General features: G+C 35.2%; 1 protein-coding gene across 2 annotated transcripts in view; it reads left to right on the top strand.

The window, feature by feature from the left end:
- The window catches only part of LOC142540908 (callose synthase 10-like), a 72305-nt gene that overhangs the window by 15821 nt on the left and 42657 nt on the right, over positions 1 to 13827 (top strand). For both annotated transcript variants that reach the window (XR_012819182.1, XM_075647371.1), the window contains exons 2-19: positions 544 to 641; positions 888 to 1051; positions 1911 to 2034; positions 2189 to 2299; positions 2861 to 2986; positions 4776 to 4865; positions 4997 to 5094; positions 5179 to 5296; positions 5669 to 5797; positions 6130 to 6206; positions 6323 to 6404; positions 6538 to 6630; positions 6731 to 6833; positions 6947 to 7070; positions 7153 to 7339; positions 7418 to 7470; positions 9540 to 9600; positions 9696 to 9777. Coding sequence is in view for 1 of the 2 variants with exons in the window: in XM_075647371.1 (XP_075503486.1) it covers positions 544 to 641; positions 888 to 1051; positions 1911 to 2034; positions 2189 to 2299; positions 2861 to 2986; positions 4776 to 4865; positions 4997 to 5094; positions 5179 to 5296; positions 5669 to 5797; positions 6130 to 6206; positions 6323 to 6404; positions 6538 to 6630; positions 6731 to 6833; positions 6947 to 7070; positions 7153 to 7339; positions 7418 to 7470; positions 9540 to 9600; positions 9696 to 9777 (1920 nt within the window). In the remaining variant the exon portion in view is untranslated. The remainder of the gene's footprint in view (positions 1 to 543; positions 642 to 887; positions 1052 to 1910; positions 2035 to 2188; positions 2300 to 2860; positions 2987 to 4775; positions 4866 to 4996; positions 5095 to 5178; positions 5297 to 5668; positions 5798 to 6129; positions 6207 to 6322; positions 6405 to 6537; positions 6631 to 6730; positions 6834 to 6946; positions 7071 to 7152; positions 7340 to 7417; positions 7471 to 9539; positions 9601 to 9695; positions 9778 to 13827) is intronic.

The following is a 13827-nucleotide window of genomic DNA, read 5'->3' as shown; positions in this document are numbered from 1 at the left end:
TTAAGGCGATTTTTTGATGTCCTTGTTCCAAACATCAAATAGTTAAATACAAAATGAAGATTGGTTCCAAATGATCCACTTCTACACCTACAGGTTTATGGTCTAATTTGATGTCTTGCTCTGATGGTGATCGGTGATCCTATTTTGTTTTTGTGATTTTCTTGGAGATATCTTTTCGATGTTTTTAAATGTCCTAGTTCCAAACATAAATTATAGAAAAAATCACCTTTTTGTCTAAGTGTTTCTACGTAGTGCTGCATAATTTCTACTGCAAGATATTATTGCAAAAATGTGAAATGTACTTTGCCGACGAGTTCTTGATTTGATGTTAATATCTCATGCTTGATGTCCTGGCTGACTTTGCTTGATGAGCTGTTCCAAAATGGTTTCAGATATTCTTCCATGAATGCAATTTTTTGTGAAATCGATTTATTTTCTGTGATATCTATTCTTTTCGTTCTTTTTTATTTTTATGTTAAGTTCAGGTATCTGCTTCAACAATCTAAAGTTTATTTAATCATGCCTTTACTTTCTGTGCTGAAGTATGTGAGCAGGCATACAGTATGGCTCAGAAATTGGACCCTGACAGTGAAGGTAGGGGTGTTCTTCAGTTCAAGACCGGTTTAATGTCTGTCATCAAGGTACAATAGCATATTCATTTATCACTTGTTCTTTGATAGCCTTGGTTGCAAGTTTTGAGTATTAGAAATCATGTCATAGGAGTATATTGTATTTGTTTTGTGCTATTCACATCTTATTGATATGAAACACTGCTATAATTTATTTTGATAGTCATATGTGATTATCAAGACTTCAGTTTCATGTTGTACTTGGCACTCTTCTTTGAGAAGTAAAGTTTTAACTTTGTTCTTCACCATTGGCTGCAGCAAAAGCTTGCCAAAAAGGATGGTGCTCGAATAGATCGTAATCGTGATGTCGAACTCTTGTGGGACTTTTATCAGCAGTATAAGAGGCGTCACAAAGTGGACGACATCCAGAATGAGGAAAAAAGATGGCGCGAATCTGGAAATTTTAGTGCTAACATTGGAGAGTGGGTTTCTTTTCTGATTTGTTTCATTATTGCTTGTTTATCCTTGGCCATGTCGTTAACATGTGATCAATGACATTACAAACGTGGATTCTATTCCTAATTTCTCTTTTCTGCTTCCGAAAATGAAGACAAATATTGTAGTCTCCTTTTCAATTTTCCCAGGAACTCATTTTTGCCAATTCTGCATCTCCCTGCATTTATTATTTTTTCTTTTTAACTATAACCACTTCCCAAATATTTTCACATTTTAAATGCCCTCATTGAAAAATATTTATCTATTGTGTGATATAATTAATTCAGTATATTTCTGCATGAGATGATATTGTACAATAAAAGACGTCTTCTTTATAGCATTTTTCCCCTTTCAAAAGGTGAAATTCTCTTGATATTATCGTTTTACCACTGTACATGTGCGTTCTCTGAATTCTTTGTATTTCTTCATGTTTCTTCTCTTGGAATTCCCCTTGCAATGTCAATATGCTGTCTTTGGTGAAACTATAGATGCACAACATGTTGGAATATATATTTATAAATATTCTGCCTGCTTTATGAAAGATGAAATTTGGTTTCTTACACCTTCGACTCATTTTGATTTTTGCTCAGTTACTTCACCTGACATTTGCAACGCAGTCACCAAAACTTTTGTGCACTCCTGGCACTGATTAAAATTTTCTGTATCTTCTCTGTGTGTAGCCATTTCGATTAAATCAAATCTATTTCAACATACTTTTTCTAAACCATAGTTTTGCAAGGGCAGACACCATCCATTTTACCTCCTTTCTGCTACTTGATATTTATCAGAAGATGGTGCCGTTATGAAGCGTCCTTACAGCTTCTCTGGTTTCTCTACCTGTTGTAGTTTGGAACTTAGATTCTCGGAAATGAAAAGAGTATTTGCTACTCTGAGGGCTTTGGTTGAGGTGATGGAGTCACTTAGCAAAGATGTGCCTGCAGATGGAGTGGGAAGGCTGATCACGGATGAGGTATTCCCTTGCCTTTTCCCCCAGTTTCTTAAACTTCATCTTGATATATGTTTCTGACTGCTTTGCTTCTTTAATTGTTTTGCGCCTTGGTAAAGCACTCCTTCATAGACAATTTATTTTCTCTAAACTTGCTTTCTTGGAATTGTTGTTCCAGTTGAGAAGGATAAAAAAGTCAGATGCAACTATGTCAGCAGAACTCATCCCATACAATATTGTTCCTCTGGAAGCACAATCTCTAACCAATGCTATTGGATACTTTCCAGAGGTAAGTTAATACCTGATTATATAAACTAGCACCCCAGTGCACGCGTTGCATGCTTCTGTAGTCCGTTTTTTTGTAACAAAATCATCTTTCGGTTTATTCAACTTTTATATAAAAATTATCATAAGAGGGAACATGATAATTATCAAAATTGTCAAATAAGGTAAAATGGTTGGGGCAATATAGTAAATACATAAATTGGGGAAAAAATACAAAAAGGGGAAAGAAAAGACTCACCATCCTACCAAAATGTCGGTCTAAGGCACTCAGCCTTAATATAGAATAGAGATAGAGATAGATAAATCTGCCACTTACCTGATTTAATCAGCATTTCTATACATGAAGTCAAAAGTGCTCTTTGAAATTTATAGAATGATTTTGTGCTCTTTTGGTTTTACAACTGATATCATAAGGTAAGACCTTGTGTTTCTGTGAAGTGAATATTTTTCGATTACTCACAATCTTACTTTTTTGTGTTTTTAATTTTGCTTTCACGAAATTCTCTTGAGACTTCTAAGAGTATTCTTGATGTGTTCAGATTTGGTTTGCTGATAATCTGTGCAGGTCAGGGCTGCCATGTCAGCAATCAGATATTCTGACCACTTTCCTCGACTTCCAGCTGATTTTGATGTTCGTGGACAGCGAGATTTGGACATGTTTGACCTGTTGGAATATGTGTTCGGTTTTCAGGTTTTGTCTCTCTTCTGAGTCCCTTTTTACCTTTGTCGGTCGGAGGAATAGGGTGTATATGATACTAAAATCTTGCAATTTTTGAGGTTTAAGTTAAAAGTTTGGCGAGCCGATCAATTTTTGCAAAACTCTAGCAATGTCACTCTACAGAATTTCATGTTAAAAAAAGCATGAAATAAAAATTTTATTTGAAACACTTATTTTACTCAATTTTTATGCCAAGAAGCCCATTTATTCAAAATCTAATATTATCTCTTCCTAAATTTCCATCAACATTTAATATATTACTTAAAAATTTTAGTATTATTTAAAATATAATTCAATTTTTATTTTTTTTATTCCAGTTAAAGTTTATGGGACGACTATATATAAATATATGTAAAAGTAAATATTCATAAAATTTTTTAATTGTTTCAAATAAAAAAAAATATTTCTATTTGGATAATTTTTTTATCTAAGACATTATTTTTGATAAGAAACAATATTTTATTAAATACTTAATAGCTTTTAATTACGATAAGTGGACTGGAAATCCACTTACGACAAAATGCTGGACAAGACCTTAGCCCTATCAATAATACATAAGAGCTCAACCTCTCATTAAATATGAGATTGAGATATTCTGAAAGTTTACATGATATTCAATCCGAGTGGATATTTTGATCTTGATCTTTTTCTAGCAATCTTCCGTCACATCTTCTACGTTGTCAAAAATTCTTCTATTTCTCTTTATCCACACAGACCAACATATGCCTTGATCCACCACTTTCCAAAAAATTCCGTCTCTCTTGCCAAGATACTGTCCAAGATTTGAATCGAATAATTGTTGCGTTGATTTTGGCACCACCCAAACCAATCTCAGTTCTTCTAAAGCTCTCGCCCACAACCCACTCGTGAATGTGCAATGAATCAACATATAATCCTGCGTCTCCCTATCATTTCAACACAACACACACCAATTTGGGCACATAGAACACGTGGACCATCTCTTTTGCATAATCTTCGAGGTTAGTAACTTGGCCAGAATTATTGTCCACGAGAATACTTGAATCTTTTTTGGAACTGGAGCTTTCCAAATAATATTGTAAAATGGAAAAGTAGGATAGCTGCTGCTCGAAAAGAAAGATTTGACTGAAAAGAAACCCGACGGATCTGTAACCCAGACTCGAACATCATCTACCCCTTCAACATATTACCTATGACATTTCTAATTAACTTTTTATGTGTTTTGGTAAAAAATATAATTAAGGAAATAAGTTAATGTCTTATAACTTATAAGTTTGATTTAATTTAGTTAAACTTTAATGTCATTATTAAGTTTTGTATCAAAAGTTTTATGTTGTAATTAAAATTGATAAATATTTAAATATATATTTACATTGTTTTATTATGATTACAATTAAAATATTTGTTTATAAAATTATTGTGTTTTTGGACAAAATTTAATTTGCAAGCATATCTATCAAGGGTGATGTAGGAAGAAAATTATAGATTTTGATCAAATGTGTTTTTACTTTTTTGGTATGAAAATTTGGGGGAATGGGTTTTTAGTAATTTTCTCATAGTTTTTTATTCGAATTGCTTTTTTAGCCCTTTATTGACTAAATCAAAATGTAAATATTTATGTGGTCTTAGTTATTTAGAATATTTTCCTGTGAATGCGCTCCTCGCAGGCAGCTAACTAGATATGTGACTTATTGACTAATATGATTGCCTATGACTTCTTGTTTCATGATGATATTCATTTTTTGTTCTTCCTTTAATTAATTTAAGTCCTTGCTTATTCCAGAAAGACAATGTAAGGAACCAGCGTGAGCATGTTGTTCTTGCTTTAGTAAATGCTCAGTCCCGACTAGGCATCCCAGTTGAGACTGATCCAGTGAGTGGCACCATTAGTTTTTACTGGTTATTATGGTGTTCTGTACGAACTCATTCATAATTTGGTCAATGATATATCATGTCGTGGATGACAAATATTAATATCTGTGTGTGTGTATGATTTGCCTTCAGAAACTAGATGAAAAAGCTGTAAGAGAGGTCTTCCTGAAAGTTCTGGATAATTATATCAAATGGTGTAGATACCTGAGGATTCGACTCGTATGGAATAGGTTGTTACTACGACATCCTGATATCTTATAATAATTTACAAATATCTGATACAATTTAATTTCTGCTCAATTTACTTGCTACAGTTTGGAAGCTATTAATAGGGACAAGAAGCTTTTCCTAATTTCCCTCTACTTCTGTATATGGGGTGAAGCTGCAAATGTCCGCTTTCTGCCTGAATGCATCTGCTATATATTCCACCATGTATGTCGTTGATGTCCATGGTTAGCAAATTTTATGAGTAACAGTGATCTTGTATTCTTATGTACTGTGTTGTGAAGTGTCTCCTCCTTTGTTGGTTATGTTTGTCAATTTGATTATTTTTTTCATAGATCCTTTTTGTACTTTAAATTAGCACAATGTCCAACTTTTTGTTGTTGTTGTTGTTATGTATATAGGAAATGAAATAATTATTTTTATAGTTTACGAATTCAAATTTTGTTTTATTTGCTAGTATATTAAACTTATTGATGCATTTTTTGGTTTACGTTGGCTAAAAATTATATTAAAAATACCTGGCTATGAATTTAAATTGTTAATTAATTCAGTCTTCATATCTGTACTTGGTTTATCTAGATGGCGAGGGAATTGGATACAATCTTGGATCACGGGGATGCAACTAATGCTGCAAGTTGTACAAGTGAAAGTGGCTCTATTTCCTTTCTAGAACGTTGTATCCTTCCCATTTATCAGACAATGCTTGCAGTAAGTATATTTGGTGTTTGGTATATGCGTTAATGATTTTATCCCACATGGCTTGCCTGACATGTAGCTATTGCACCAGAACATAAAAGCCGAGGGGTGTTTTTCTCGAAATCATAATATTTATTATCTACCTCAGTTCTTGAATGATACTGATTTCTCAAATCTTCAGTAAAATTTTGGTGGTTAGTTATTATTGAATAATATCGATTTGATTGACTAACCACTCACGATGATTCCTGATTTTATCAAAGAAAATTTAATTCTCAAAATTTCTTTCTATAATTTTTCTTTTTTCTTTCGTGTGCCTCTCAAAATTACTTTTTCTTTTACAGGAAGCTGACAGGAACAATAATGGGAAAGCTGCACATTCAAAATGGCGGAATTATGATGACTTCAATGAATATTTTTGGTGTGTGTGTGTGTGTATATACATATGTGTGTGTGTATGAATACACACACACACATATATATTTGCTTCTTGGATTTTCTTTTATCTTGTTTATTTCATTCATATTGCTTATGTAGGTCACCTACATGCTTTGAGTTGGGTTGGCCTATGAATAAGGATTCACCATTTCTTTTGAAGCCGACTAAAAAAGGAAAAAGGGTTGGTTTTGATTAATATTTTTTCAGTTCTCTCTCTTTGCTTGATTATATGTTGATGTGTGAAATGTAAATCGAACATTTGTTTCTGCTTTTCCTGTACTCTGTTTTTAATTTTGATACTTTTTAAAAATCAGACGGGTAAAAGTTCATTTGTCGAGCATCGGACTTTTCTTCATCTTTATCGGAGTTTTCATCGTTTGTGGATATTTTTGATCATAATGTTTCAGGTAATTCTCTAAGTTTATTCATTGCTCTCCATCAAATGACATGCTGATGCTTGATATACAACCCACCTCTTCTTTGGTTAATTTCGCCTTTTTTTTTCAGGCCCTTGCTATTATAGGTTTCAATAATGGGAAAGTTAATCTCAATACCTTCAAAACTTTGCTTAGCATTGGACCGACATTTGCTTTCATGAATTTTTTTGAGAGTAAGCAATTATATTTTGCCATTTCATTGTCTTTGATATTCTGAACTTGCATTTCTCTTCCTCAGCTTACATATACTCTGATTTCTAAACAACCTTTGTTTTTTGACATTTAGGTTGTTTGGATGTTGTCTTAATGTTTGGGGCTTATACTTCTGCCAGAGGCATGGCTATATCAAGGCTTGTTATCAGATTTTTTTGGTGTGGCTTCAGCTCTGTATTTGTGCTATATATGTATCTGTGAGTGAATACTCTTGATTTTTGTTGTTAGGTTTTTACTGCGTCCTTCACCAGCAACTCATTTAATAATGTTAATTTTCAGGAAACTTTTGGAGGAAAGAAATAAAAACACATCAGATTCACCATATTTTCGTATTTATGTACTTGTATTGGGTGTATATGCTGGTCTGCGCATCCTTTTTGCAATGCTGCTCAAACTGCCTTCATGTCACAGACTCTCTGAAATGTCTGATCAGTCCTTTTTCCAATTTTTCAAGTGGATTTATGAGGTATTTACTGTTTCCTTTGTAGTTTGATCTTGTAATGATCATCAGTCTTCTGCTTTATAACTCCTATACCAACCTCAGGAACGCTATTTTGTTGGTCGAGGACTTGTAGAAAATACAACCGATTACCTAAGGTCTGCCTTGTTTATTTATTTATTATTATTTAAATTGGTGTGTGGGTTCCCTTAGATTGTGTTTGGATGGAGGGGTCGTCGGGGAGGAATTCAAACCTAGATTCGATGGTTTCTATTATGTTGAGTGCATTATCACGAGAGTTGAATAGGATCATGTTGATTGAAGGGGTAGAAGATGTCCATGTGTGGGGTGGGGATCCGTCAAGTCTCTGACTCTCTTTTCAGTCGAATATTTCTTTGAGTCTTTCTTTTCGAGTATAAGCTTTCCCGCTTTTCCATTTTACAATGTTATATGAAAAGCTTTAGTTCCAACAGATTCAAGTATTCTCGTGGATAGCGATTCTGAATAAGTTGACGACTTTGGAGATTATGCAAAAGAGAGAGCCCACGTATGCTTAGTGCCCAAACTGGTGTGTTGTGTCGGATTGATAGGGAGATGCAGGATCATATGTTGATTCATTGTCCATTCATGAGTGATTGTGGGCGAGTTCTTTAGAAGAACTGAGATTGGTTTTGATGTTGCCGAAATCAACACAAGATTTATTTGATCTTGGATAGTTTCTTGGCAAGAGAGACATAATATTTTGGAGTGGTGGTTCATGGCATTGGGATCTTGTGGATTATTGATAGAACTAGGGTCTTGTATAGTATTTTGTTGTGAATGGATTACTAGTCCGCTTATTTTAATTAAAAGCTATTAAATATTTAAAATATTTTTTATTATAAAAAAAACCACATTTAATGAAGTAACAGATTGTTAAAATGCTTGATGGTGAACAGTAAAGCACAAACTTAGTCTTCCTGGTCCCAATAGTATGTATTATATGTGAAGAGCCTCACTAGCTGCTTGCCAAGTCAAATAACAACCAAATTTGGGGTTTACTTTGAACCACTTTTGATGGAAAACAAACTTACGCTTCTAGCCATGGGATTCGGAAAGCCTTTACAAAATTCGTCACAAGTTTTGACTAGCAATTTCTTTTAATGATTCCCTTCTAATTCTCTGACCATTCCCAGAAAGAGAGAATCCGAGGAGGCATATATTATTCCTCTCCATATTCCACCATCGTTTAACCATTTCCAGTCTTTGGTGCTTCAGTTTACGCATGGGACTTGTTCAGCAACATGGTCTCTTATTTTTTAATCTCCAACAAAATGGTATTTCACCACCGCCTTCAAGATCAATAAATGAAGCTAATTTTCTCTCTCTGAATCCCTTTTATCTAACTTTTCTGTTGTCTTGTAAACTGGGGCTGTTAAAGTGAAGAGGGACAAAGTTTGTAGGAACATAGTATCTGTCGCTGTTAAGAAAGTCCTTTTGCATCTACTATTGGCTAATATGTAGTCTTTTACCACCCTATTTGTGTTACTTTTCACTACAAGATTCTAGCCTGCATAAACTTTAATGGGAGCTTGATAGGATGCAAATATAAGTAGCTAATTTATGGAATAACTATTGATCGGTAGATGAGCTATTGATAAATTATCGAATTGATACATAGGCTATTTGTAACCACCTAATTATTACGTCATGTCTAGAATCTAAAGGAAAAAGTCAATTTTACCGCTGGCCTACATGTTTCCTGCACTGGAAAGAGGGACTTGTGCTGTGTATTTAAATACTCCCGCCATACCCCCATAGGACATGGGATGAACCAAAGCCCGAGTAGATCACACCCTTGCTGTTACTTTTTCAGAATTAAGTTTGGCCGATGCTGCAGGTTTCTTGTCTTTAGAGGTATGGATTTTCATGGAGATTTATGTCAGTAGTCAGTTTACCGGCAAGATATCTTAATTTGATTTGTTATTGGCTCCATGAAGAGTTGGGGAAATGCTTAGTCCTGTTAGCTGGGTTGACTAGTTGAGTAGTGAGATGGAGAAATGCTTAGTCCTGTTAGCTGGGTTGACTAGTTGAGTAATGCATTCTCTTAAATTTGAAGCGGTTTTAAGTTAATACTTTTTTGTATTATTGCCCTACTTGTACTCTCACATGTTATTTGGCTCATGCCTTGTCACCATGAATGTTATTAATACATCTAGTTGTACGTTTTTGTTTTTCAACTACACAGCTACGTGTTCTTCTGGTTGGTGATCTTCTTGTGCAAATTTACATTTACTTACTTTCTTCAGGCAAGTCATTACATTCTCTCGTTTGTATTTATGACTAATGGAATTCGCTGGATTTTGTTCATTGTGAGAATCAGTAAAAATATTTCTCATGGCAGATTAAACCTCTAGTCAACCCAACCAACATAATTGTAGATCTACCATCACTGCGGTATTCATGGCATGATCTTTTATCAAAGAGTAAGTATGTTTTTGTTAAATTTCCTCTGCTAGTATCCTTGCTTTTAATCATATGTTGATGATTGCTTAAACCGGGAATTTTTTTGCCATCTTTCAAAAGTCACATGTTTATGCCTTCCGAGAAATGAAGTAATATTCCCTCGTTAGAGTTGCAAATGAAAAAACAAGAGTTTCCTTAATTTCTACCTTTTCTCCATTTTTTGGTATAATGGATGGTTTACCTTCGAGGAAAATATCACTTCGTTACTTTTCATTGAAGTTGAGTAAGCAACACTTTTGTCATGCCCCATGCCCAGGCTCGCGCAAGCGCGACTGTATAATGAACCTCTGTAGTAACTACTTCATATTTGTTCTTGTTTTACGAAGATGACTAACCCAAGTTGCTCCTATATGCAAGACTTTTGTCTTCACTTCTCCATATTAAACTTCTTTGTCAGGCGTCGGGCCCTCGCCTGCACAAACGTGACTGCATAATGGGTTCATGTAACAATTATTTCATATTTGTCATCGATTTTACGAAAATGGTCAACGCATTTTGGTACATGAGTCCATTGTAATCCATATAAATTATTTTAAATTTTCATTTTCAACTAATGTGAGATAAAGAGAATGACATCTTTCATACTATATCAATTTTGCCATTTCCCAACCCCATTGGTCGTCAGTTGGTCTTCTTTGCATGTTACTGGCTTGGGACTTGGCCAATCAATGATTTATTAATGTGGTTTTTGAGGATCGAGTTTGAGAGAAAACAAAAATTTTCCATTGTATTGTTCAACGTTGTTATGTCATGATATGTAAAGAAGAAGTAATCATAAGCTATCCTAATCTAGAAGAATTCAAAATATCCTAATCTAAAAGAGTTTAAAATACAAACAAAGAATCACTATCTTATCTACTTACTAGATAATAATCCATTATCTACTTATTAGGTAATAATTCAATATGTTATTCAACACTCCCCTCAAGTAGGGTCATATAAATTGATAATGCCAAGCTTGGAACTCAAATATTCATAAATGGGCATGTGAAGTGCTTTCGTAAGTATATCTGCAACTTGCAACTGGGTAGGAGTGTAGCCGAGATCTATCATCCCCTTTTCTATCTTCTCACTAATGAAATGTCGATCAACCTCAACGTGATTTGTTAGGTTATGATGGACTGGATTTTTTGAGATGCTGATGGCAGCTTGATTATTGCACAATACTTCTAAAGGATGACCATCTTCCATCTTTAATTCATCGAGAAGTCTCTTGGGCCATATTCCTTCACAAATTCCGTTAGACAATGCACGGAACTCTGCTTCAGCGCTATTACGAGCTACCACAGGTTGCTTTTTGCTCCGCCATGTCACCAAGTTCCTCCATACAAATGTGCGATATCCTGACGTGGAACGTTTGTCTGTAGGAGATCTAGCCCAATCAACATCACTATACATTTTGATTTTTCGGATAAATGATTTCCTAAAGAGTAGTCCTTTGCCAGGTGTCCCTTTTAGATATCTAAACACCCGATATGCAACATCCAAGTGTTTTTCTGTCGGAGTATTTATGAATTGACTGATAACACTAACCACAAATCCAATATCCGGTCGTGTATGTGCTAGGTATATAAGTTTGCCTGCTAGTCTTTGATATCTCCCCTTATCAATAGGAAGACTGTCTTTTTTAATACCTATCTTGATGTTTGGATCCTTCGGAGCACCCTCAGGTTTGCACCCTAACATACCAGTTTCTTTCAGTAAGTCAAGAACATATTTTCGTTGTGAAATTGAGATACCCAAAGATGATCTTGTCACTTCCATTCCCAAAAAATACTTTAAAGTGCCAATGTCTTTCATTTCAAATTCTTTTGAGTGAATCAGTTTCACGGGGGCCATTTCGTCTGTATCTATAAGTACAATGTCATCCACATACACTATAATGGTAGCAATCTTCCCTTCTTTAGAGTGTTTCACATAGTGACTTTCTCAATCTGCACACGTTATTTTTCGTATATATTGATTCAAATCCCGGAGGAATGTTCATGTACGCTTCTTCTTCAAGATCACCATTGAGAAATGCATTCTTAACATCAAGCTGATACAAAGGCCAGTCTAGGTTGGCTGCAATGGACAATAGAACTCGAACAGTGTTGAGTCGGGTAACAGGAGCGAAAGTTTCATGGTAGTCAATACCATAAGTTTGTGTATACTCTTTAGCCACAAGTCTTGCTTTGAACCACTCTATACTTCCATCGGACTTATGTTTAATTGTGAAGATCTATTTACATCCAACAAGGTTTTTTCCAGCTGGGAGATCAGCAATGTGCCATGTATTATTCTTCTCCAGTGCTCTGATTTCATCATAATCAGCCGCTTTCCAGTTCGGATGACTGAGAACTTCATCAATGTCCCTTGGAACCTAAATCTAGTCTATAGTGGAAAGAAAAGCACGATATACAGGGAAAAGCGTTTAAGTGATACAAAATCACTTATAGGATGCATTGTACATGTTCGGACGCCCTTCCTCACAGCAATTGGTCTATCATCAGGTTCAATGTACTCAGACGCCGGGGTATCGGGATCAGACGTACCTTGTGTGGTTTTTTCTGAATTTGACAACGGAGAGTAGTCATAAACAAGTTGATTTTGTACAGGCTGTACATTCTTTTGATGATGTATCCTTCAGGAACATATATGAGGTAGTGGGCTAATTATATTTTTTTCAGCTTGCTCATTGATGGAGGGACAAGATGGTTCGGGGATCGGTTCAATGTATGGTATTGGTGTTGTGGGTTCCCAATGTAGCAGTTCATCGTTTGAAGACTCCCCTTGAACCAATGTATTGGGATAGAACGATGCAGAATCAAAAAGGTAACATCCATGGAAGAGTAAAATTTTTTTGTGACGGGAGAATAACACTTGTACCCTTTTTTTTATTTATAAGAAACGTTATTTTATTAATGATATGATAAGGACAAATTACATTAGTGGATTAGTGGTCCACTACATCATGAAGTACATAACACCAAGGGTGTTTTAATGATACACGTAAGCCCAATCTCGCAATATATCTAATATCGAGACATTCTTGAAGTCATCATGAGTGCCGATCCACATAGCAACTGTGATCTTGATTTTCCACCAACAATGTTCTCTAGTTTCTTCCTTGTCATTAAAATTTCTTCTATTTCTTTCCAGCCATACTATTCAGCATATGCAATGAACCACGACTTGCCAAAAAATTCTTCCCCTCTTGCCAGTTAGCTGTCTTAAATCTATAGAAAATAAATCCTCTATTGACTTCGGCATCACCCAAACCAATCCAAGCTCTTGCAAAGTTGTAGCCCACAATCCGGTCGCGAATGGACAATGGATGAGCATATGATCCTGAGTTTCTGTTTCATTTCTACACAATACACACCAATTTGGGCAAATAGCAATTGAGGGCCACCTTTTTTGCGTCATCTCCGAGGTCGGTAGCTTACCCTTAGTCGCTGTACACGAAAATACCTGAATTTTTTTTGGAACCGGAACCTTCCAAATTTGATTGAAATGAGGAAAAACGGGAAAACGAGTATGAGGAAAACAAGACTCGAAGAAAGATTTGACCGAAAAAATAACTGAAGAATCCCCTCTCCACACACGAAAATCATCTACCCCTTCAATTAACCTAGTTGTTTCTAACACACCTAATAACTCGGACAACTGGAAAATCTCTTCATCTCTAACCGCTCTTCTAAAATGAAAATCCCATGATTGAGTAGACGTGGCATTATCAAAATGGAAAAAGTGAAAAATAGGCAAATTATGAACTGCTCATAACCGAAATAGTGCTGGAAAAAGTCCTTTGAAAGAAGAATCCCCCCACCACCTATCTTCCCAAAATCTAGCCTTGTTACCTCCTCTCACCTCAATTGAGACGCGATGCTTAAAAGTCGGGTATATTCGGGAAATAAACTTCCAAGGGCACTTGAACGTAACATTTCTTGCCAATCCCGCATCCCACCCATTTTCTTGTAAACCATATATACTTGCAATAATTTTCTTCCACAACGTCCCATTTTCCG

Source organism: Primulina tabacum, chromosome 3 (genome assembly GCF_025594145.1).
Source record: "Primulina tabacum isolate GXHZ01 chromosome 3, ASM2559414v2, whole genome shotgun sequence".
NCBI lineage: Eukaryota > Viridiplantae > Streptophyta > Magnoliopsida > Lamiales > Gesneriaceae > Primulina > Primulina tabacum.
This window is presented reverse-complemented; position numbering and strand designations above follow the sequence as displayed.